The 25,788-nt window shown below is 37.8% G+C and overlaps 1 protein-coding gene across 1 annotated transcript in view; it reads left to right on the top strand.

Moving 5' to 3' along the window:
* The window catches only part of LOC116267853 (uncharacterized), a 52,277-nt gene that overhangs the window by 12,281 nt on the left and 14,208 nt on the right, over window positions 1-25,788 (top strand). Inside the window, exons 4-16 of the mRNA XM_031649782.2 lie at window positions 994-1,197; window positions 2,581-2,824; window positions 4,593-4,768; window positions 4,981-5,063; window positions 10,218-10,290; window positions 14,577-14,642; window positions 14,863-14,905; window positions 16,624-16,763; window positions 18,218-18,430; window positions 18,677-18,761; window positions 18,930-19,224; window positions 19,459-19,717; window positions 20,468-20,693. Coding sequence (XP_031505642.1) covers window positions 994-1,197; window positions 2,581-2,824; window positions 4,593-4,768; window positions 4,981-5,063; window positions 10,218-10,290; window positions 14,577-14,642; window positions 14,863-14,905; window positions 16,624-16,763; window positions 18,218-18,430; window positions 18,677-18,761; window positions 18,930-19,224; window positions 19,459-19,717; window positions 20,468-20,693 — 2,107 coding nt within the window. The remainder of the gene's footprint in view (window positions 1-993; window positions 1,198-2,580; window positions 2,825-4,592; window positions 4,769-4,980; window positions 5,064-10,217; window positions 10,291-14,576; window positions 14,643-14,862; window positions 14,906-16,623; window positions 16,764-18,217; window positions 18,431-18,676; window positions 18,762-18,929; window positions 19,225-19,458; window positions 19,718-20,467; window positions 20,694-25,788) is intronic.

Here is a 25,788-nt window from a genome sequence, read left to right as displayed (position 1 = left end):
CAGGACGACGAAAGAAAAATGGACAGAGGCATGCAAAAAAGCTAATACTTTGTTTCTACTTTTTCATGTCACCAAAACGAGAAAACGAGAACAAAAAGAAGCTCCACATCACTCACCAATTGAAAAAGCGACAATAACAAGAACGGCAGCAGAGAAACGCGACAATAACAAGAACGACAACAGAGAAACTCCTCCGATCGACCCCACAAAATCCAAAACTCAGTACGACCCAAAACTTTTTCTTCTTCTTCTTCCTTCTCTAACACTCTACAAGAACGAAGCTCGATCAAAAATGAAGAAAACAGCAATCAAAATTACAAAAGAACAAAAAATGAAGTCGAAGTGAAGAACCGTCGTCGTTCGCCGTTCGTCTGTTTTAGTGAGTGTCTGTCGGTGAAGGGTGAAGACGAAGAACCATCGTCGTTTAAGCCTTAAGGGTTTTGATAATTTTAACGTGAAAATTGCAGAAAACATTAAAATGTGAAAAACGTTAAAATTCAAAACTGGACAATTTTGGACTCGGTCAAAGTTGACCGAGTCCGAAAATGGTAAAAAATGACCCCGGGTACTTGACCGTACCCGGTGCGGTGAATGCCGCACCCACACCGGTACCATGCGTGGACTCCTCCTTAAGAGGAGTACCCTTGTTACATAGCATACAAGGTTTTTCCACATTATGTCCCATTAATTCATTCATATGCAGATGTCTATAGGTAGTCACTTTTTTGGTTGCGCTTCGGTATCACAGTCTAGACAGATAGTGGCTAAATCTCTTTTACAATTAAAAGTAACCAAAATATCAGTAAGAAGATTTAGCTAGATATGGTCGATTCAGCCTATTTACTTCTATCTCATATGTTAGTTATTATCCTTGTGTGTAGTTTCTGCAATTTCCTGAACCTAGCTGAAAAAATTGCTTATTTTGTATGGCTTAATAGGGAAAATCAAAAATCTATTTGTGTGCATGCAATATAATTGAGATCTCTTGCACAGGTAGCAACATGGAGCAGGCATGTTGAAAAGGTCAATTTGTTGCTGCTGTTTGGTGAACACATATATAGTGTAGACATCAAGGGCAGTGTCTTCATATGGGCATTCAAAGGGGTGGAGGAGAATTGGGCACCTGTTGGGAGTATTTCCCTTGATGATAACTATGGCCCTAGTTGCATAATGCACCCAGATACGTACCTTAACAAGGTTAACATTCTTGCTTTGAATTTCTTCTCTGAGCTATAAAAACTTCAAAAACTTCATGACTGTTTATTTTAGCTTCTTTTTGTTGTTTGTTTTTTTCCTGTACTTGGTATCTTTATTGCCTTGTTCTTAAGTCTATTGTCACAAAAAACGTGTATGGGTATTATACGCCAAGGAATTTCTCAGGTATAATACGACAAAGTTGTATATCTCGGGAATAAAACGGGAAAATCTCGGCAAATTTTTAAAAAAATTAGAACATTTAATAGATCCTGAAAAATATAAAAAAAATCATGAAAATATGAAAAAACACAAAAAAATGCGTATAATACACGTTTTTTTCACGTTTTTTATTTTCTGGCGTTTTTTTTAAAATGCATTTTGTACAGGTATTATACGGTTGACTATGTTTTGGCGTATTATACGGCTAACTATGTTTGCTCAAGAAGATCTATCTGTGAATGGCATGGCATGGTGAGGGCCGTGAGGCACATTGAGTTAGAGAGTAGTAGAGCCATTGCCCTACATGCTAAATGCGGAGCCAAAGACTCTCCATACACAAGCAGTCAATGAGTCAACTGAGTTCTGAATAGGTCAGCTCCTTGGTTTCAATCTAGAGATAGATAGCCCTTTGGTGGGAAATTACAACCTTATGTGTGGGAAAATGCTCTTGTTTTTATACCAGTCACCACAAAGTTGCAATGATTGTCTCTTCTTTGAGTTTCTTGCTTTTAAATCGTATTCTCTTAGGAGGCAGTGATGAGTTTTGACACACTCTTAAGAATGTGGACTCAAGTTCTGATGCATAATTGGGCAGGCCTGTGCAAAGTAGGATTGCCCATTGTCACAGAAAACACATTCTATTCTTCTATTCAAAGAAAACGCGTATAAAATGTGAAAAAAAGTCAGCCGTATAAAACATGAAAAAAGCGCATTCTTTTTAAAAATGCCAAAAAATAAAAAACGTGAAAAAATGGGTATAATACGGGTATAATATGGGTATTATACGCGTTTTTTCCTGTGTTTTTTTTATTTTATTATTATTTATTATTTTTTTATAATTTTCAGGATTTATTAAATATTTTAAAATTTTTAAAAATTCGCCGAGATTTTCCCGAGATATTCCTGAGATATATAACTTTACCATATTATACTCGAGAAATTCCTTGCTGTATAATACCTGTACACGTTTTTAGTCATATAACTTTGCCTTATCTTACAACCTGATTGGTCTCAGAATTGAATCCCCATAAGCGAAATGAGACAGTTCAATGCACATGTTTAATCATCAAACCTGATTGGTCTCAAAATTGAACCTATGGGGGCTTTCCCCTAACTTGGCTATTCTAAAATGGTCTTCTTAGTTTTGTTTACTTTTATATTTAGGTTATCATTGGAAGCGAAAAGGGAATGCTTCAACTTTGGAACATCAGTACAAAAAAGAAACTTTATGACTTCAAAGGCTGGGGATCATCTGTGCAATGCTGTGTATCATCATCTGCACTAGATGTGGTTGCAGTAGGCTGTGCAGACGGGAAAATTCATATCCATAATGTACGTTATGATGAGGAGCTGGTTACATTCACACATTCTTCTAGGGGTGCTGTAACAGCCTTGTCTTTTTGTACAGGTAGCTCCTTCATCTCTTTTGAATTGCTGTTGTTTGTTATCTGATATTTCCATTCATTCTTAAGTGTCTTGGAGACATTTTTGTTGCTTTACTATGTGTAATTATGTTTTCAAGTGCCTCTGACCTTGCTTTGATGCTGTGAGAAGTTCCCTGATATCTATGTATGGAGTTAGGTTGAACTGGATATTCTGAGGACCTTTTGATGCTGATGTGGTACCCTCTTAGTATTAGAAACACAGTATAAATGGCAAAGCTGCACTTGCCTACACTAATAGGTTTATCTGATAACCTGAATTATTTTTCCTTTTGTGACAACGAGCAATGCGATATACAGAGACACATTATTCTTGAAATTTTCTTTTTGATTGCAACCATTGCTTTGAAAGTTTCAAAGCTTTTGCCAAAGCATGGCCTGTGCTCTCTCTACAAGCAATGAATTCTATATTTTGGGAAGGTCACTTCTGTTATTGCTATTCCTAACATTTTCCTGGTATAGTACTCATCAAGAGTGATGTTCACATTTATGAAGAATATACAAGCATGCTGGTTCAAGTCATTTGTACCATTTCCATGTTTAAGCTGCCCCAACCGAATCTATGTGTTTTTCTGCTTTAGGTTTACTGTTACATCAATGACTTTGTATTTCCTCATTTTGTTGTTTTATCAATCTTGTTGTCAATCAATTATCATGACATATATAAATCAAGGGCACGTACCATTTTGTTGATCAGTGCTTTACAGTTTCCACAAACTTTTTCTTATGTAATCTTTGTTTTAGGCCCTTTTGGTTGAGATAGACTTCTATGATAATGGCATCATTTGTTTGTTTGGTGAGTACAAACAGCCGATGAACAAAATGATCCTTTCTAGTTTAGTGTATAACAAGTCTAGTTACTCAAGTGGGATTGATGCATCTTCTCTTTGCCGGGATAGATGAACTTATCTACGGCAATGCTGTGGATGGTTCAGGTTTCATTTCTACTTGGTTTTATTTGATGCTACCGGAAGAAACATATTTCTGAACTTGAAGAACGAGAATAGTCTATTGAAACGATCCCTTCTGAAAGTGACATTTTGCTTTCTATTCAACTTTAAATAATTGTTACAAATGTCACCCTTTTTCCCAAAATATTATGTTAAAAGAGAAAAGTGTTCTTAAAATATTGAAAAATAATCAAAACAAAAGTACTTTGAAAATTTTCACCTTTTTTTCATGAAAACACTTTTATATTTTATATCTATTGGGGTTTCTTTTTTAAAAAATATATTGGGTACTTAATCAATATTTTGCTGATAAAATTAGTTGAAAATTCAACATTTCATATTTTTTAACATTTCACAAGGAAATAAATTTTCTTATCAACACCTCCAGAAAATGATACCAATAAGAATCCAGTATTCAAGAATGATATTTGAGATAATGACCATGGTTGTACTTCCGATGGCAACCTCTCCTGGGAAGCTTTCTCCTTGATTTTCTTCTTACTGTTCAATTGTTCTGTCGCACATAGATGCAATTTATCTTTTGCTTTTGATGGTTGTACTGTTTTTCTTAAATTGTCATCAAAGCGACCCTCAACTTTGTGCTACAGTTTTTGCCTAGAAAATAATGTTTCTGTTAAAGTTTCTTGTTTGTGGGAAGGATCCTACAAATTGGATTTTATTTTTATGCCTGTATTTTATCAAATTTCAGAATGGATTGAACTGCTTCGCACTCATTGTACTTTTTGAACTTCACACTGTGCTGTGATTTTATCTTGTTTGGTAGATGGGCAACCTTTTCTTGCATCCGGGGGTTCCTCTGGTATCATAAGTGTATGGAATCTTGAGAAGCGAAGGCTTCAGTCTGTGATACGAGATGCTCATGATGGCCCAATTGCGTCCCTGCACTTCCTTGCTAATGAGCCGGTCCTTATGAGCTCTGCAGCTGATAACTCAATCAAGGTAGGTTTCCTTCTTAATTATGTCTTGGAGATATTCTTTCCATCTGCAAAAATTGCTGATCGGTCCACGTAGACATGAGATTTATGCTCTAGACAAAAATTCCTTGCAACCAAACCTTTTTTTTGCTAACAATAGCTATGAACAGCCAAATATCATGTTGTTATTTTCTTCAAATCCATTAATTTGGAATAGGCTTTTCTATTTGTTTCTAGATGTGGATATTTGATACAAGTGATGGAGAGGGCCGCCTACTACGTTTTCGAAGTGGTCACAGTGCTCCTCCTCTGTGCATAAGGTGAAATAATGTACCCACTCATATTTTCATTTGGTTTTGCGACTGCTCTCAACATGGTTGGTGCATCAATGCCCTTTTGTTCACATCTTATCATCCGTGAAACATTGTTTCTTTCATTTTCTTTTCTATGACAACAGGAAGAAGGTATTGTGTCTTAAGTTTTTCTTGGAAATGTACTATAAAATAATATCGCAATCCAAGAGGAATGTTATTTGTGAAATCGGTCTATGTATGGTATAAGTTTGTTGTCACTACTGCCTTGGCCACCCATCAAGATGCTCCCATCTGAGTTAAATTTTATTGCCGCTTCTGTTGTTCACATACATCTGGTCTTTGTACTTTGTTAGATATTAGATGTACATGTGGTGCTTTCATTACATTCTATGTAAAGATTAATCCATTCGTAGTTTCTTAAAGTTGTTTAATGCCTGAAGAGACTTCATATGGACATTGAACTTCTTCCTAGGATCATGTTTGCTTTTGTGTTTGAACTGTTTTAAGAAGATTCTTCCTTAGTAATTTTGATGCAGGGCTGGTGTCAACAGGATCTTGATTAGATCCATTTTGGCTTTATTTTATTTGTTTCCTTAATTTATGATTATAGATTTGGACCTTTTGTAATTAGTTTTTGAATATCGTTTATTGGATCTAAGATCTGTTTGTTTAAGAGCATCTTTTTTGAAGGACACGCTGGTTCATATTTGTGGCTAGTGGGAGTTGATTATTGAAATCCTAATTTCCTCTTCCTTTCCTTGTTTTCCTTTGTTTTTTCCTTGCTTTATGTCGTCTTACCTTTTTGTTTGTCGTTTATTTCATAGTTTGCCATGGGGATTAGAGGTAACCCTCTAATGATTGCATCAAATTGGTATTAGAGACAGATTTTTTCCTTGATCTTGGTAATGGCCGAAGACCCAATAAACAATCCATCTATCGAAAAAGAAAAAGAAACTTCTGAAAACAGGCTTAGATATATCATGCTTCGCTTGCTCAAGTCCATGGAAAATATACGTGATCGACAAGAACGTACATCAAAAAGGTATGCACAGATAGAAAAAGCCAAATCAGGAAAAACAAAGCCAGTTGGACCAAATATGGGTTGTGTTTATGAGGACATTGGATGAGATTGACGATCATATGTTGGAGATGGGTGAGCAGCCGATTGACATAGGGCGAGAAAATCAAACAAAAAATCAGTCGGACGGATCCTGTCTACTGCTGGATTTCTGTGACATTGGGTTGGGCAGAAGTTGATCTTTGGCAGTCCAAGAATCTGTTGAGGCTGTGTGTGATCTGTTGCCAGACCCACTTGAGTAGAATACAATAGGAGACGGCGACCCGTTGCTAACCGCACAACATGTCATGGAGGTGCTGGATGGATTCCTTCGTAGTGCATACCCCACTGGCAATAGCATGTGGCGTTGCTCCCATGTCGTCCAGGCCACCAGTAAATGCCTCTCCCCTAGCCCATCTGCATTTGACGGCAATGCCCGTTTGGGGGCTTGCTGAAAATGGACAAAACAGAAGCTCTTTTTTAGCCACCATTGGTTTTAGAGACTATGAGGCTACCAGCCAAATTCCCCGACCACCAGATGCTCTCTGCCTGTCGTTGGTTGTGCTCAACCTGTCCACTGACGATTTGCCACTCATTACCACCCTGATTTTCCCCTCACCACCACCTTCATCGTGTTCGCTGCTGCATTCACCCATTGTGCCTTCGAGCCCATCGACGGACCTGTGAGAAAACGTCGCTGGAACGGGGTGATGTGGTCCTGCCTTGGGCTGCATCCACGTTCTCAACCTTGGCTTGCGCACTATCAGCCTCACCTGGTGAGTCGCTGTCGGAGCACTTCAAGAGACCAAATTGCCAAGACAAGCACCGAACCTCAGTAGTCTTGACCGAGGCAAAGGTTGATACATGCAGCCCGAACCAGTGGCTACCCCAGCTCGTGCAACTTGCTGCTTCATAGGATCTCAGCCCAAGCTGAAGGGTCTACTCCCAGCTCATACTTAGCCGTGTGCTAGCTCCCCTTTGCGTGCCCATGCTTGGCCACCTACATGCCGGGAGAAACTGCTTCAATGCAGACCTCAGTAAGGGCCCACACCCTTCATGTTCATTAGTCTACACCCTTCAGCCATCACCACCTATAGAGCCTTAGGTGGAGACTCTGCTAGCAGCAGCAACTACAGAGGCCAGCCCATCCAACTGTCAACCCTCGGCAAGCTTGACAGTTAATTTAGGAAGAGCTTAGGCCAAGCCCAAGTACTTGCCCTTAGCTCGAGCCTCCTCGAGCTGATCTTGATCCCATGTTACATGGGTGCGGGTGTTGGTGCGGGATGCTTCAAGTTCCAAAAAAAAGAATTGGGTGCGGATGAGGCGAGAGCATATATATATATATATATATATATATGTTATTTGTTATATAAGTAATTTTATTTGTTTATATTTTTGAACTTGTTTTTATCAAGATTACCTTAATCTCATACAAAATTCAAAGTTTTATTAAATAAAATAAGGGAGAGAGAGAGAAGAGGGAAAAACGAATAGGGAAAGATAGGAGAAGGAAAAAAAAGAAAAAAAACAAGAAACAGCACCCGATTCGGCTTGACTGAGTCAAGTACCGTGTTGGGGTGCACCCACACCTGCATCGGTGCGGGTGCGCCACCATAGTTGGTGCACCCATGTGACTTAGATCCAGGCACATCCCAAATCCAGGCATGTGTCCAATTAGCAGTGGCACCCTCCACTGTGCATACGTAAAGAGGCAGCCTCCCATGTGCCTCCCACTCTCAACACACGCCTGCCAGGGTTAAGCACATACCTGCCACACAAGCTGCACATGGTTTCCATTCAGAGGCACGCCACTTCATCAGCATACCCATAGCTTGCCTCCTTAACGTGCCACCTTTGGGACACACAAACACCACCTCACTCGCCGAGTGCCGTAGCTGGAGTGCGCTCTCCTTTTGGCAGGCTCCCACTTTGTCCAATCCCCATTGATGCTAGATATGAAAGCCTCCTTGATTGTAGCCAACCATGATGAGGAAACCTCTTTGAGAGAAATTTGAATTTGAAATTAGTTTTCAAATTGTTTTATAAATGAGGCGAGAGATGCCTGTGCCTATTTAAGCATGCTTTTGTTTATTGTTAAGGGGATGTAATTTGAAGAACGAAGAATTAGTTTTGTTTGATCTCTCTCTCTCTCTCTCTCTCGCCTCCTCCTCCTTCTCGCATCCTACCCGAGTGCTGCTGCCGCCATCTAGGTGTGGATCTCACTCTCTCTTTGTCTGAAGTCCCTTTTGGATGACTGGCAGTGCATTGGCGTCTTATCTTGGTCCAACCGTCGCAACTTTGCCCTTTCCACAGAGCTCTCCAGCATGTGAGGAGAACGCACAACCACCTGTCAACAACTTAGCCCTAGCCGCCGAGCTTTTCTGTGGGATCATGTGCTTTAGGCCTCCATCAATCCCAACACTGTTAGATCCGGTCTATGAGACAAAGCCCTAGCTTGTTAGCCAAGATCTTGTTTTGAAGGGGACACAATGTTAGGCATCACTTCATCAACAAATCATATTAAGCAACCGACATCGCATCCTCACATGACTATTCTCATTGGAAAACTCTTGAAATTATATTTCCAATGAGATATTATATGCCTGAATCAAAACTCAGATGTGAGAGCTATCATCGATTCATTTGGCTATCGTTTTCTAAAAGCGAAGATTCTGATATGCAGAAATCCAGATTCAGACGTCATGTTTCTCAGTAGATCGTCCTACACAAACGATGTCGAATCATTGCGTGCCTATGCAACAGTTTTGAGCTTATCTTTTCAACAAGCTATTACACACCTCGATCAGAGATCAGATGACAGAGCTATCATTGTTTTATTCTAGCTGACTGCACCAACTGGAACCTGCCCCTACGCATGCCACCTATTTGACACTCAATCCAGAGACTTCTGAGGGCCAGAAATCCCTCTCCCGTGCTCGGGTCATAAAAATGCGATACGATACGGTTACGATACAACTATGATATGTTACGATACATTACGCTACGGTTACGATACAGGTACGATACGGTAATTTTTACTGATTTTTTATTATTTTTTGAGAATTTTTTATATTTTTATGATTAGTTTTTTTAATTTACGATGCGGTTACGATACGCTAAACATACGTTACGATACCGCGTATCTTAAAACCAGAATGATACGACTTACGATACACTTTTTACAACATTGGAGCTTATAATTAAAAATTCTTCCAACAGCCAAAAGCATGTTCGAGCAAAGTTGCTATTTTATTGGGCATGGTCGTGCCCAAGCATGGTGTAGGGCAGCGCTGCCGACTCAGCTCCACCATGGGTTCCTGGTAGCAGGCCTAGACCAGGCTCCACCACGGCAGCACTCTCATTCCCAAAGCCGCTGGCCTCACCATGGCTACCGCCAGCCTTAGTGAGTGCAAGTCCTACTTCGTCATCAGCTCTATACCCTAATGCGTAGAGTTGAGTCGAGCGGGAGCGCTCGAAGGGGACATCAGGTCTGATTGGGGACGTGGGTCCCCCCTTCTGGTTCTGCCAAAATAAACAAGGAAAAATAAACAAAAAAAAGGACGAGAGAGAAAGACAAGGATAATAAAAGAAAGAAACCTTTTCTTTTTGTGGACATTGCAAGCCGCTCCTTGGATCAGATTTGGGCTGTGCGAATCTTGCTCTTATTGCTTTCGACTACTACCGAGTTCTACATCATCGAGGTCGACTCTTTTTCAACTTGGGGAGAATGACAGAGGGCTGAAGTGAAACGGATTTTGATTCATATCCATTTTGTCTCCATTTTATTTGTTTCCTTATTTAATTTATGATTGTAGATTTGGACCTTTTATTGTTAGTTTTTGGATATAATTTATTCGATCTGAGATCCATTTGTTTAAGAGTAGGCTATTTAAGGAGACGTTGGTTCATTTTATGATTAGTGGAAGTTGATTAATGAACCCTAATTTCCTGTTCCTTTCCTTGTTTTCTTGTGTTTTGTCCTCGCTTTCCATTGTCTTACCTTGTTCGTCATTTAGTTCGTTGTTTGCCATGGGGATTGGAGCTAACCCTCTTATCACTGCATCAAACTTTATCAGTTTTGTAATCAGTTTGTTTGATGCCAGATTTTATAAGAATGGACGACATATTTTGTCAGCTGGTCAGGATCGTGCATTCCGCCTGTTTTCGACTATTCAGGTGTATTTCCTGCTCTTAGCATTGATTCCTTGATACATTGTGGGTGCTTTGTAGCATTTATCTCTTTCGGAATCACTTTCTTATATTTGTTGGGTCATGCTTATAATATGCAGATTATTTTCTTTGTTTTTGTTTTATATCAAAAAGATGCATCTCATTTGTTTTATGTAATTCTTGGACTCCTATAATTATCTGTCTACTTTTTGTCTTTTTTTGTGTATGCTTGAATGCTGCTTGTTTATACTTACTTGAATGACTATATGGTTCTGTTTCTCATGCTTGCGAAGGAGATATTTGGATTGCACTTACATTTTCTTATATGTTCTTTCATCTATATTTCCTTTTACCATGATATCTTCACTTTTATAAATTTATTGTTTTTTTTTTTGTGCATGATTCCCCTTTAGTATTTTTTAATATGTATTGTTTAGGTTCAGTAATTTCTTCCATTAGATTCTGCTGGGGATCTTGCAAGCTATTCATTCATGTCATTTCAATTGTCTTTGCAACAATCTTTGACTTTGTTGCAGCAAACTATAGATTCTTTATATAGACCATAAAGGATTGTGTCTTTGCATTTGTTAACGCCACCAATGAGAGACTGAAATTCCTGTGTCCTCCATGCAAATCTTGTTATAAGTCACACTTTGAACCTACCATGGTTGCAAAGTTTCTTGTTGGGCTATCACCTGAGTATGCAGTTGCCAACGCTCAGTTGCTCACTGGGAGTGAAATTTTTGAGCTCTCTGATGCATACAATCGACTTAGTCGTCTGGCTATTAGCTTGTTCCAACCAGTTGATGCTAGCTTCTGTTCTTGCTATGGGGGTGGTCGTGGTCAGGTCCCCACCTACAGTGCCAAAGGAAGAGGTATAGGTTGTGGAACTGGCGGTCGTGGGAGGTTTCAATACACCTATTGTGGGAAGTGATAAATATGGTTGTCCATCCACTATATCTCAGGGCAGGGGTATTGTGACCAAACAGGGCAAGGGCCTTACTCATCCTCCTATGGGCTCTGGACAGGTAGCCACTCCTACTATAGACGATTCTTCTAGCTTAGCTCCAAAGACAATTACAGTCAGCATTGATAGATCTGAATATGAGCAGTTTTTGACACACAAAGCCTTACAAGATTCAGCTTCCACAGCTTTGACCGATAGAGCGCTCTTTGTGGGTACATCTACAACCGATTTAGGTATCTCTTAGATTATTGACTCAGGTGCATCAAGACATTTCTACATTAGACCTGGTTCTTTCACCACTTTGCATAGATTTTGTCAACCACGTTAGGTCATCATTGCAGATGGTAGAATGTCTCCTATATTGGGTTATGAAGATGTGAAGCTTTCTCAGTCCATGACCATTCCACATGTTTTATACGTTCCTGAGTTTCCATCCCATTTGCTTTATGTTCAACAGGTGACTACCGATTTACACTGTCGCATTATTTTTTACCCTAGTTCGTGCTCATTTTAGGACTTACAAACTGGGAAGACGATTGGTGGCGGCTATGAGAAAGGGGACGTCTACATCCTGTCAGCTACTATTGGTCTTGCTGCTACCTCTTCTACATCAGAGTGTACATTCTTGCAGTGGCATCTCAGGTTCTGTCATCCTTCAGGGCCCAAGCTCCATTCCATCCTACCTCATCTTTCTATCCCAGAGTCATTTCAGTGTGAGAGACCTGTGGACCTGACAAACACACTCGTAGTAGTTTTCCTTTGAGTCTTAGTTCATCGACTCAAGGGTTGTTTGATCTTCTTCATGTTGATGTGTGGGGGCCTAGCAGGGTTGCTAGCCAATCTAAGTTTAGGTATTTTTTGGTCGTTGTTGATGATTACTTTCGAGTTAGTTAGGTATTTCTTTTGAAAGAAAGGTCTGAAGTAGTTTGTATTCTCAAAAACCTGATTATTGAAATAAAAACTTAGTTTGGTTCTCTGGTTAAGTTTATTCGCTGATAATGCTCGAGTTCAAATCATCTATCTTAATGACCTTTTATGCTGAAAATGATATCTCTCCCTAATTTACATGCCATCATACCTCACAACAGAATGGAGTTGCCGAATGAAAACATAGACAACTTCTAACTGTTGCTCGTACCATAATGCTTCATAATCATGTACCTGTATACTTATGGGGCGATGCCAGACTCATGGCTTGTTACCTGACACTTGTTTACTGTCATCCTCCATTGACAACAAAGTATCGATTAAACTCATTCATCCCAATCGAAGCTTATTTCTTGTTGCACCTAAAGTTTTTGGTTGTACCTATTTTGTTCACATCCTTTAGTCCCGTTGCAATTTTTTCCTCTCCTACTCTGACTATGAATAGGTTCCAGGACCCTCCATTGGACTACACTCGTCGAAAGGATCCCCCTCATGGTCGACCATCAGAATCTTCTTAGGATTGAGCTCCATTGAAGTAAGTTTACTGTATACCAGACATTGATCATTCTCCGGACTTGCATATAGCCTTGTACAAAGGCAAGAGACAATGTACCGTGCTTCCCGTCTCACAATTTATTTCCGCTGACCATCTTTATGACAACTTACAGTGGTTCTTTCATGCTATGTCAGTCCATACTGTACCAACTAGTCATCAACATGCATTACTAGACTATAAATGGCGGAAAGCTATGCAAGATGAGATGGATACTCTTTTACAACATGGTACTTGGGAATTGGTTGATCCACCTTCAAAATTTGATATTTTTGACTCCAAATAGGTATTTACAGTCAAATACCAGTCAAATACCATTCAGATGGGTCTGTAGAGAGATATAAGGCTCGATTAGTGGCTAAGGGTTACACTCCGACATATGGAGTTGACTTCTTTGAGACTTTCTCTCTTGTGGCCGGGTTGAGTACTATTTAGTTCATTATTTTTGTTGCGGTACACTCTGATTGGCCTATGTATCAGCTGGATGTGAAGAATGTCTTTCTCTATGGTGATCTTGAGGAGACTGTATATATATATGCAGCAACCTTCAGGGTTCGAGTGACAAGAGGTGTGTAGAAAAGTGTATTGTCTGAAGAAGACAATTTATGGACTTAAACAAAGTCCCAGGGTGTGGTTCCACAAATTATCTGAGGTGGTTTCACAGTGTTGATTTGAAAGATCTCCTTTGGACCATTCTCTATTCATCAAGATGACCTCCAAAGGTATAGTTGTTATGTAGTATATGTTGATCACATTGTCTTGACGGGTGATTGTGATAAAAAAATTTGGTTACAAAGACTTTCCTTCAGAAGTACTTTGTCACGAAAGATCTTGGTCACTTGTGGCATTTTCTTGGGATTGAGGTTGCACATAACAAAAAAGGTATAGTGTTGTCTCAGAGGAAGTATGTACTTGACCTACTGTAGGATACAGAGATGTTAGATGTTAGAAGCCAAGCCGGCTAATCTTCCTATGAATCCATGTCTTCATCTTCATGATAATCAATCGGAGCTAGTAGATTCACGATCTTACAGGTCTCTCATTGGCAAACTTTTTTATGTCACAGTGAAAAGACTAGACATTAGCTTTGTTGTTGGGAAACAAAGTCAGTTTATGGAAAAACCTAGAAAAGTTCATTGGGATGCTGTGTCGATTGTTTTGAAATATCTAAAGTCACCCCCGGGCAGAGGTCTCTTTTTCAAGAAAGGTGAATATCTAAATGTAGTTTCTAGATCAAGTGCAAAATCTGAATATAGAGCAATGGCTCAAACTGAGATGATGTGGGTTAAATCTATGCTAACAAATATAAGTATTCATGTTCCTTTTCCTATGAAAATGTACTTTGATAATAAGGTTGCCACTTACATTGCAAATAATCCAGTATTTCATGAGAGAACAAATCACATAAAGGTGAATTGTCATTATGTTCGGGACCTTATACAAGGAGGTGTTGTGTTTACAGTTCATGTAACTTCTGAAGATCAGACAACAGATATGTTTACTAAGGCCCTTTCTATTGGTGATTTTTCTAGATGTTGTGACAGGCTAAGCATGGTTGATATCTTGCTTCAGCTTGAGGGGGAGTGTTGAAATTAGAAAGTTTATGTTTGGTAGTTTTCTGATTATTTAAAGAGTTGGAGTTTTTTTTAGTCATTTTACATCTTTATGTGTCTCTCATATGTAATGACTTCAGCCGATCCCTAATCTCTCTTTAAGTAGAAATTAGGGTAAGATAATGAAAAGATACATTGTTCATCTCTCTCTCTCTCTCTCTCTCTTTCTCGTTTCTTCCTCCATCGTTCAACATCTATTATATTGATCATCACTTGTGGCTTTTGTTGTCAGGACCAACAATGTAGAGAGCTTTCTCAACGTCATGTATCCAAGAGAGCCAAAAAATTTAAAGTGAAGGTATGTACATAGATTTAAGGTTTAACAATTATATATTGTCGCAGAGTTGTTTATTTCCCAGTTTTTTTCTGATGCCATCCTTAAATAGTATTTTTTTATGAATTCCATTTTTTAGTGGTTTTCTTTTGCATAGTAGACATTTTGTGGTGCCATTTCTCTGAAGTGATCATTAGTTCCTTTTTTCCGCCTGCTCCTTAACCTTTCTTATTGCGGTTTTCAGGAAGAAGAAATCAAATTGAAGCCGGTCATTTCATTTGACTGTGGTATGATATTTCTTTTAACATTTTAATATGACCTAAGTACATGGGTATTTATTTTAGTAAGGTCCACGTATCTGTGTCGCCGTACCCGTACCAAAAATGGGCACTTGGACACACTTAGGTACCTATAGATCCAAACTGATTAATTTTACTTTGATTTAATTTTTTCCACCTTACTTTTTATTCTATTCTTTAGATGTGAAAATTTGATTGATGTTCATATTTGACTAGGGGGCTGCTCGGTTGTCCATATGTTTAAAATTTTTCATAGGTTTCTTAAACGCACTGCTACAAGAGCCGTGGGTATATATTTTCTATGTTGTTTATTTGTTTATGTTGATGTATATTCTTTATTTTGATACATATTTTCTAAGTATTTCTTATTGTTTATATATATATATATATATATCAGTGTTGTACGTATCGTACGATACGGGGCCGTATCGTATCGTTTGCAAAATACGATACGATACACCCCCTGTATCGCAAATGGGGGTGTATCGTACCTGTATCGTACGATACGTGCGATACGGGCCCCCGTATCGTACGATACGGTGCGATACGGCCCGTATCGTACGATACGGGCTGATTTCTAAAAAGGAGACTTGAACCCCATTTTTTCGAGTTTTTTTTATAAAAACCCACCCCTTCCTCATTTCTAATCTATAGATTGTACCGTTTTAGAGGGAAATCATTGATTTCCATTGTGAAATCATCGATTGTCACCGTGAAATCATCTATTAAACCATGGATTTGTGCATGGGTGGCTGATTCCCATTGAGAGGAAATGGTTTTTTTTTAAACCATGAAGATAAAGATGAAAAAGAATGATATTGTTATGAATTTTGATGTCTATGAAGTATGAATGATGAACCGTGAACGTGTAAGTTTATAGCATTTAGCAAAATAATAAGTCTATCATTATCTAAAAGACTAAACCATGTTTTCTATGAAGAATTTATTATTTTTAATTTTTTCTGATTTTTTATGAATTTTTTGATTTTTTTTTAAATTTTTTCCGATTTATTATTATTATTTTTTTAAAATTTACGATACGGTTACGATACGTAACGATACGGCGTATCTTAAAGCCCGACCGATACGCCTTACGATACGCTTTTTACAACATTGATATATATATATATATATAATATATATATATATATATATATATATATATATACGGTCATACCCCCGCACCCTAGTTTTTTGAAAATTGTCAATACCCGCACCGGCACCCGTATAGCTATGTGACATAGAATATGACCGACGAAAAGTTTTAAAGCTTTTGCTTCGCTATGTATTTCAGAAATGATAGGCAAATGTCCAATTGTCCATGCAAAGTTGGATTCTCATAACATGTCCAATTCTTAGAGTATTTGACTATTTTCTCTTATTTTAATTGTTGGATGTAATTTCTGATTAGATTATTAATAAACGTTGCCTTAAAACTGGTCTGCTGTAAATGTGTGTCGGGCTTCCTTTTTTCTACTTTGAACTCTCAACCAGCTGTCTTTTGGCAGCTTCTGCTTACAACTTTCTCTTATTATTCTTTATGATCCTTGCTGATTTGAACTAGGTCTCATATTCTATGAAGTAACTTTTTTTTTTCTCCAATTAAGGAAACTTATGATTGTTTGATAATTTTCTTTCATATGTGACCAATTAAGTTAAGCTATGATTGTCTGACTATCTTCTTTTTCTGTCAAACTCCAATGCAGCTGAAATCCGTGAGCGTGATTGGTGCAATGTTGTGACCTGTCATATGGATACTCCTTATGCATATGTCTGGAGGCTTCAGAACTTTGTCCTTGGTGAGCATATACTCTCACCTTGCCCAGGTCAACCAACACCAGTTAAGGTATGTTAACATAATACATTGTTTTCATTTTTTGGTTCATTTGAAAGGAAGTTGTGCATCTGCTGATATTTAGAAGAAAACCATGATATACTAACAAGTGAGAACACGGCCTAAGATGCAGAAGCCTTCAAATGATCTTTGAAAGTGCTATCTATTTTTAACAAATTATGGTGTTATTACTACACTGTCATGGTGTCACCATTCCAATATTTTATTTTCCTTTTTTTATTTTTTATTTTTTGGAAAAATATATTCTTTTATTTTTCTTATTTACTCCCTTATTTATATTACTTTACCTCTTAAAGATGTAGTATATTTTTCAGAGATATATCAAGGTGCAATAATCTACTTTGCAAATATATAACTAAAGACAGGTTGTGTGTACCTAATCATGCTATTTCTAATACATTTAGTAATTGGTCTTAATAAAATCTGCAAAAATACTCTTACTGTATGCTTGCTCTCAAAAATTCCATATTAGACAGCATTTTTAAGAGAACTTTTTTAATTTTCCAAGAAAAAGATTTGGGATATTTGACTTCATTTTTTCTGCATGTGAGATGCGATATTTGACCTCATAGGCTAATAGAAACATAGGTGGCTCTGCTTCACATGAAGGCATCTGCAAACATGACACACAAAGAAAAGGATAGGAATCTTACCTTTATAAAAGGATAGAATAGTGAAAACACAAAATTTTGATGAACGAGAGTGGTAAACCTGTGGGGTTTTGTACATATTTAAAAAGAGAAAACAGAGAAAATTGGTGCTCTTACTTAGTATTTGTTTCCCTTAATTGCTGGGTGCCATTGCAATATCTCTGTTACTCCTATGGGCAATGACTGCAACAGTTGTAAGGAACTCTCAAATGCAAGGGTATGACTGAAGTCAAGAATTTTCGACGAACGAAAATTTGAGGGCATCTTGCTGGCCTCTGAAGCTAAAATATTGGCTGAATGAATTTATCATGTGTAGTTAAAGGTGCACCAAGGCTCTGTCAGGGCACAAGACTAATGCACTAGCTGAGATTCCTTTTTTTTTTTCCATGCTTCTAAACATTGTGACTGGAGGTTATTTAATTTTTTTGCTGTATACATTTTCTTTGATTTTTCTTTAAGCTTTCTTTTGGCTGCTGATGAAGCCTGCTGATTCTGTCCAGGCTCTGACTAATGCTTTTGATGGCTTAGATTGTTGTGGCAGATGATCCTGTTTTTCAATTTGTAAGGGGAACCAAATTTTTTGACTTTGTTTTTCTTCTTCATTCTTTAACTGTAAAAGAACCATCCGTATATTTGCTCTGGATATGACAAGTAACTGTAAATTTCATTCTTGGAACCTTTTATTCCATGTATTTCTTAAGATTGATAATGTTGTTTGTAGAACAATATATTCATTGTTCAATGTATATCTTAATAATAATTTGTTTTATCTTTTGCTTTCCTTTTTCATGGCAGGCCTGTGCGATCAGCATTTGTGGTAACTTTGCTATACTTGGGACTGAGGGTGGTTGGATTGAACGATTCAATCTCCAATCTGGTCTCAGCCGAGGCAGCTACATAGACATTTCTGTCTCCAATGGTTGTGCCCATGAAGGGGCAGTAGTCAGCATTGCTTGTGATTCTACCAATTCCCATCTGATCAGTGCTGGATATCATGGTGATATAAAGGTCTATTTCCTATTCCCATCAGTTGTCAGTATAGGTCCTTTGTTTGATCTTAGCAAACTCTTTAGCTTTAGACACATTGAGTTTGAATACATCTATGAATGAGAATCACCTTCTTTTCTATTTTTATTTGCACTTAAGGATGAAAAAAATCTTGCATTGATACTCCTTTGCTGGATCTGGTTCTTGATTTTGCTTTAATTTTTTTCTTTTCTTTGTGTCTGTTAAATATATTATGCTTCTCAGCAGGTTTGGGATTTCAAGGGGCATGAACTGAAATCTAGATGGGAGATTGGTTGCTCAGTGGTCAAGTTTGTATACCATCGTGGCAATGGTACTACATCTACCATTAAATCATTGCCAGTAAATATGCTTCCATTAAGGATTTGTTGCAGCTTCAACATTTCCATATACGTGTTTTCATTAGCAATGATATATTAGTGTTTTCATTAGCAATGATATATTAGTAACGGATCTCAAGTTGCTTACTTAATATTTTCAGGTCTTTTGGCAACAGTAGCAGATGATATGGTCATAAGGTTATTTGACATTATTGCTGTAAGAATAGTTCGAAGATTTGTGGGTCATACAGATCGCATAACTGATCTGTGTTTTAGTGAAGATGGGAAGTGGCTTTTATCTACTAGTATGGATGGGAGTCTCAGAATATGGGATGTTATCTTGGCCAGGCAAATAGATGCAATGCATGTTGATGTGCCTATTACTGCACTTTCCCTGTCCCCTAACATGGATACCTTGGCAACGTCTCATGCTGATCACAATGGGATCTATCTCTGGTAAGTTAGGTATCATGGGCCATGTTAGAATTCCTGTATGCTTCCTCAGTGCTTGCTTGCACTTGAAGCACTAATATTCTATGTAAATTCTTTCATTCTCAAATATAGTTTCTTGAGAAGTTGAATTGGCCACAAGCCGGTGTCACGTGTGATTGTAGTTTACGCTTTACACCTTTCACTGTATGCATGACTTGTTTGGCATCTGATGTCTACCTTTATTTTGGCATTTTGAAGGCTTAATCAGATGATGTTTTCTGGATCCTGCAATGTGGACTTCTATGGAAGTGGGAAAGAGATTCTAAGCGTCCAAATGCCTGCTGTATCTACATCCAAAGGAATCGAAGATGAGGAAACTCCTGATTTGGATGACAAAGATTTATTTGCAAACAAAGCAGCTTCCACTTATTTCCATAAGCAAATTCCTAATCTTATAACCCTTTCTTTACTTCCTAAGAGCCAGTGGCAAAGCCTTGTTCATTTGGATATGATAAAGGTATACCATAGCTGTCGACATCTGTGTTTGTAAACTACAAGAAATGTTCCTATTTTATACGTTTTCCTGTTTATGTTATGAGTTATCTGGTGCTCATTGTAATGAGGGCTCTATCCTACTCTGGTTGGTACATTTTTTTACCTTCAGATGTATGGGGTGGTCTCCAGCGTAATTTTTTGATGCCTTTTGGCTAGTGAATTTCTCCTCCATTCGTATGTTTTTAAGTCTGCATTCCAATTAGGTCAATCAAATAGACCATAATGGGATTTTGCTTTCCGTGTTTAAAACTTTAAACTTTAAAGTTTAAACAACTCTGAGGGACTCAGAGTTGATCTGGTATTCTGATTGGGTTTAGCCAGAACTCCTCTGTGAACAACTTGCAGTTCAGACAAGGCTAGTAAAGATGGAGCCTTGGCATCACTCAAGTACTCAAGCTGACGCCACAGGGAAATCTACTGGGATTGTGGTTCAGTATTTGCCGACTCTCAGAGTCAACTCATGATCTGATTGGAGTGACCAGGATTTCCCAGCGAATAATTTGCAATTCACACAATGCTAGTTGAAGTAGTTTGTGTCATGACTCAACCTGGACTAAATGATCTCAACATGAGTCAAACTGTTTGACACTTAATCTGATACTTGAATACTTGATGGACATGCATGTGCATATGCTCACATGTGTCAAGCCTTTATGTGCTTTTGGATTTGTTGTTATTTCTAACTTTGCTTCACTGATTTTTATCATGCTAGGTCAGAAACAAACCAGTTGAGCCACCAAAGAAACCGGAAAAAGCCCCTTTCTTCTTGCCCGCTATTCCTTCTCTTCAAGGTGAAGTGTCATTTAAGCCTAATGCATTCGCTGCTGTTGAAGAGAACATGAATTCAGAGCGCAGTCAATTGGTGCATGATAAACATAAGCCTGCATTGTCATCACAGTTTTTTCAGCTTCTGTACTCCTGCTCAGAAACCAAGACCTGTGAGTATTTCCTGCAACTTATTGTTTTTTGTTTCTTCTATTTGGTTGAGAGCACAGTAATACCTATGGTTCCATGGCATGAATCTGGTGAAGCCAGTAAATGCTTTTTGGAAAAGTGTTGAGGTGTAGCTGTAGGCTTGTGCACATACCTCACTGACTCGTGCATACACTTCCACTGTACTGTGAGGAAAATATAATATGCATGATAGATAAAATATTCTTTATAACTTTGCTGGGTCCATCTGCATATCATTGTCTTGAACAATCATGTGTTGGAAAACTGGAGACTCTTTGTATGTTGCCTGCATGCAGGGGCTAAAACAAAAATAAATTATGTGCATGTGAGAGAGAGAGGGCGAGAGAGAGAGCATAAGAAAATGATATTTGAATAAGATGGGTTCTATGTCACACGGGTTCTCCTCTTAAGGAGGAGTACCCGCATGGTACGGGTACGGTGCGGGTACGGGTACGGCCTTAGGTGCGGTAAGGGTGAGGTCAACGCAGTATCGGGTACGGTCAAAGTACCCAAGATCATTTTTGTCCATTTTCGGACTCAGTCAACTTTGACCGAGTCCAAAGTTGTCCAGTTTTTGAGTTGAAAATTAAAAATCCCCCTCTCTTTTCCTGTTTCCTTTTTCACTCTAAACCTTTCTTTTACATAGTTCCTCACAAGTTTTCATTTAAAATCTTCCATATAATGTTTCGAAAATTGATCCCTTCTCTATAACTTGACTCTTCAATAATAGTGTGAGCCATAACGATAGCGATGTCAATATATCTTAAAAGTGTGACCTGTTGCTGCTTCTAATCATGATGATACGACGGAGAATCAAGAAAGCTGATATATTTGTATGTTAATTACTTTCATACTGTGTTTTGGATCATGATTTATGAATATGTTATTTATTTTGAAATTTTTGGACATATATATATATATATATATATATATATATATATATGTATGTATATATATATATATATATATATGTATGTATATATATATATATATATATATATGTCTGTGAGTGTGTGTACGGCCGTACCCCCGCCAGTACCCGTACCTATGTGACATAGATGGGGTTCTCACTTGACTGCCTTTGTAGTTTCTCATGAATTTGAGCAAATTCATGACCACTATTTTAAAATTAAATATACCAATTTCCTGTCATATACTGACACATGGACGCACTAAATCAGATGCTGGTGCGGATGGATGTCCATGCACATTTGCCCTGTATGTGGTACTCGATTTGGTCAACACAGGTGCTGCTTTTTGCACTGACCTTTTCCACAGTTGAAGAAAAAACGACATATGCACTTGTTCCAGCATCTAGTGTCTAACAACTGACAATGGCAAAAACCATTCCAGAGTATGAGGTGGCAAGTTACCCATGCCCCTATGCCCCTCTCTCCCCCTCTTTCTCTCTCTCTCTCTCTTTTCCTCTTTCATTCTCCCCCGTCTCTCATTTCTTCTTTTCCCTTGCATCTCCCTACTTATTTCTCCTCAGGCAGTCACTTTGGCTACCATTTTCCCCTCTTTCATTTTTTCTGTCACTCCATTATCATCCTTTTGGAAAGGAAGATACAATGTTTTTTTTTAAAGAGCTCTGATGTCTTTTTCGAAAGGACAACATGGGTGTCCCTGTTCAAAAAGAGTGGCATCCTGCTTTTTTTCCAAAAGGATGACTGGTTGTCTCTTTTAAAAAGACATGCTTGTTTTTTTAAAAACTTTTTTCTATTTCATATATAATTTGGAGTTTCGACAAGAGTAGCTTTAATACAAACTATATTTACAATAAAGATATTGACTTAAAATTTAAAAAATGTGTACAATGAAAATTATAACTAATTAGTTAACTTAACTATATAACTGATTGCACATATGTATATATAAAACGTGTGTTGGCCTATGTCACCTGAGTGCAGGGTGCAGTTGCAGGTGCAGGATATGGCAAATCTAAAAAAATTTCAGTGCGGGTGCATATATTTATATATAATTTCAACCAAAACTAAATAATAACGAACAAAAATAATTGACAGAAATCAAGGATTAATTATTAGTCATTAGACTCACAAGGACTGTTCTATTCCATCACTATCTTCTTTGATGGAATAATAGTTACAAAACTAAAAGGTTAAAAAAGAATGTCAGGTATTGATCATGCTTCATCTTCACTGACATCAACATCATTTGTAGGAATGACATTGTCAATTCTATCCATATTAGTTGTGTGCAAGTTGTGCTCTCTATCGAAGTAGAATTCTTCTACGTCCACATCCCCATATTGAGATGATCTACAACTGCAATTTATGAACAAAATAACAACATAAGTAATTAACATCAAGTTTAAAGAAATATCAAATCAGATGTACAGTACCTATATTCTTTGTCCTTTCTAGAAAGTAGATGCAAATTGCAATGCACATAAACCAAATCTTCTGCACACTTGCTAGTGAGTTTGTTCCTTTCAACAAAGGCAGACAACATGAATGGCAAACAATTGTCCTTTTTTGTCTTTTTGATTTCTAACAGATTCACAAATATGGGTTAAAAAGACATTACATTGTAAAGAGCTGAAACCAAAACTAAAGATTTTTTTTACTCTGCAGAAGTAGAGGATTATAGAAACCCAAAATTCAGAATTTTTTGAACAATTTTGGTATTTCTTGTATTTTTTTTATTCTGCCCAATTTCTGTACAAAGTAGAACGAAATTAAAAGTTCTCAAAAAACAATTTCCTAATTAAACTAATAAAGATCAGTAAAAGTCACAGAAAAATCAGAAAACTATAATCACATGCAAGAAGATCAAAACACTCCTCATTCATTTTGTTGTTAATTTGGATCTAATTTTTTGAATGCATTTCTTTTATAAAAGAACACACACACACACACACACACACATATATATATATATACATATATAAACTATGTAAAATAATGATAAACCGTTAACCTAGTTTTTTTTTGTTCGAAAAGGCGACTTTAAGCATAGATCTAAATCATCAAAAAAATTGTTTAAATAGTCTATAGATCGATTTACATAATTAAGTATATGTATATACTGTGTATAGGGATCCTTTTTGTTCACAAATTTTTTTGCATAAAATCAAAATCGCCTTACGTACTTCCCTTAGCATGCAACAAATTGGCTTTGTAAACTCCAAAAAATATGTCAACTTAACCCACCATGTATCCTCCAAAATATTGTTCTTAATCATTTGAGCTTTAGCTTTATCTTCAACACGATAGAAACTTCAATCATTGTGAGCCACCATAAGAACTAATGCAGACCTTACTCACAAAAGCTTTTTGAACATGATAATGATGGAAGCAAATCTCGTCTCAGCAACTTTCAGTAATTTCAAATATGAAAAACTACTAAAAAAAGTCAATGCATGTTTATGATTAGCAATGAAATTTTAGATGTTTTTTACATCTCTTTCTAAATCTTCAATCCATGAAAATAATTCATATCTTTGAGGAATGAGGATCTTTTTCTTCATTTGGTGGAGTGCATATGTCCTTCAATGCCAAATTTAGTGTATGTGCCACACATGGAGTCCAAAATATGTTAGGAAAGTCATTCTTCAAACTTAATCCTGCACTTTTGCAAACAGCAACATTATCTGTGATGATGTGCCTTACCTGTGTGAGGCCAATCTTGATGACTTTTACGAATAACCCTTTCAAATAAGAAGCATCTTTATACTCTCGAGATGCATCAATTATCTTTAACTTGTTCATCACATGCAATAGCAATAAAATTAATTAATGGACGCCTTTGAATGTTTGTCCACCCCTCCATATGAACATTGTATTAACTAAATTTTGTTTGACTTCATTTTTCTCACCCATATGAAGTGATACTCGCAATCTTTTTGAGCCTGAAGGCAGATACCCAACCAATTTGCTATTTGCAACTGCAAGCCCAACACCCACTTGGGTCGAACGGGGACCCGGGTCCCATTTCAGGACCTAGAACTGCCCGCCCCAGTTGGTTCTTCTATTTTTTCGAATATGAATGGTTTTTGCTAAACCTTTTCAACTCGTCCAGGTCAGTTTTGCTCCTTGGAGCCAGTTTTTGGACTCCAGGGCCCAAAATTAGATTCTTAACCTCTTTCCGCAGCCACTTATGGTGGATCGTGTTCATTTTTACCCCTGAACTCAATCCCAGGCATTTGCCCATGTCCAGATACATGATCATGAGACCACCCCGGCCATCATCGGATCCCAACGGCACCCCTGTTTCGCCATGAGCCAGGCCAAAGTCAGTCCTCACATGCGTTGGACCGCTGATTGAGTTCTCACCTTGTTCTCCATCCCCCACACGACTTGAATGAAAGTCTGATCTATCCTTATTGGGATTTGACGAAGAGTTTAGGGGACCTCAGGCTCGACCCCATGGGTGATCAGCATATGCAGCGCCCCTACCCACACTCACAGTTTCTCTAGGGCCACCCATTTTACCCTCCACCAAATGCAAATTATTATCTTGTACCTTACCAAGAGTTCCACACACTGACTCTAGACCAAACCAACACCCACATACTATCCCCAACCTACATCTCACATCTCATCAGGTTCGACCAGTTGCACAAGAGACACCACCTAGGCTGCTTGGGCCGGCCCCTTATTTTCAGTAGTACCAGTAGGGGCAGCCCTAGGGATATCAGTTGCAACATAGGCAGGATCACCGAAGAGCCTGTATGTGAGGACAGATGGTTAGCCACCCCAGAAGCACGCCGCTTATGGTGACCTTCCACATGGCCTCATGCTAGACTTGCCTCAGTCTATGTTGTCAAGGTGCCTGGGCGTTGTCTGGGCCCTAGGTAGAGTCTAGGCAAAAAAGGGCGACCAATCTTTTTTTTTTTTTTAATTTTTTAGTTATGTTAATATATCAAGTTATTTTGACTAACTATTACTAATATTTGAAATGTGAAGACTACGAATATAACAAACATAATCAACTTAAACAATCAAAAATTAATTGTGGACTTCGCAAAATTAATAGAATAAGTTAAACAATAGTCACTAAACGTAATCTAATACAAGTAACCCAAAAAAAAAAGAATCTAATCTCTAGAAGAAGGAA

The sequence above is a fragment of the Nymphaea colorata genome, unplaced genomic scaffold, assembly GCF_008831285.2.
Source record: "Nymphaea colorata isolate Beijing-Zhang1983 unplaced genomic scaffold, ASM883128v2 scaffold0001, whole genome shotgun sequence".
In the NCBI taxonomy this organism is placed as follows: domain Eukaryota; kingdom Viridiplantae; phylum Streptophyta; class Magnoliopsida; order Nymphaeales; family Nymphaeaceae; genus Nymphaea; species Nymphaea colorata.
This window is presented reverse-complemented; position numbering and strand designations above follow the sequence as displayed.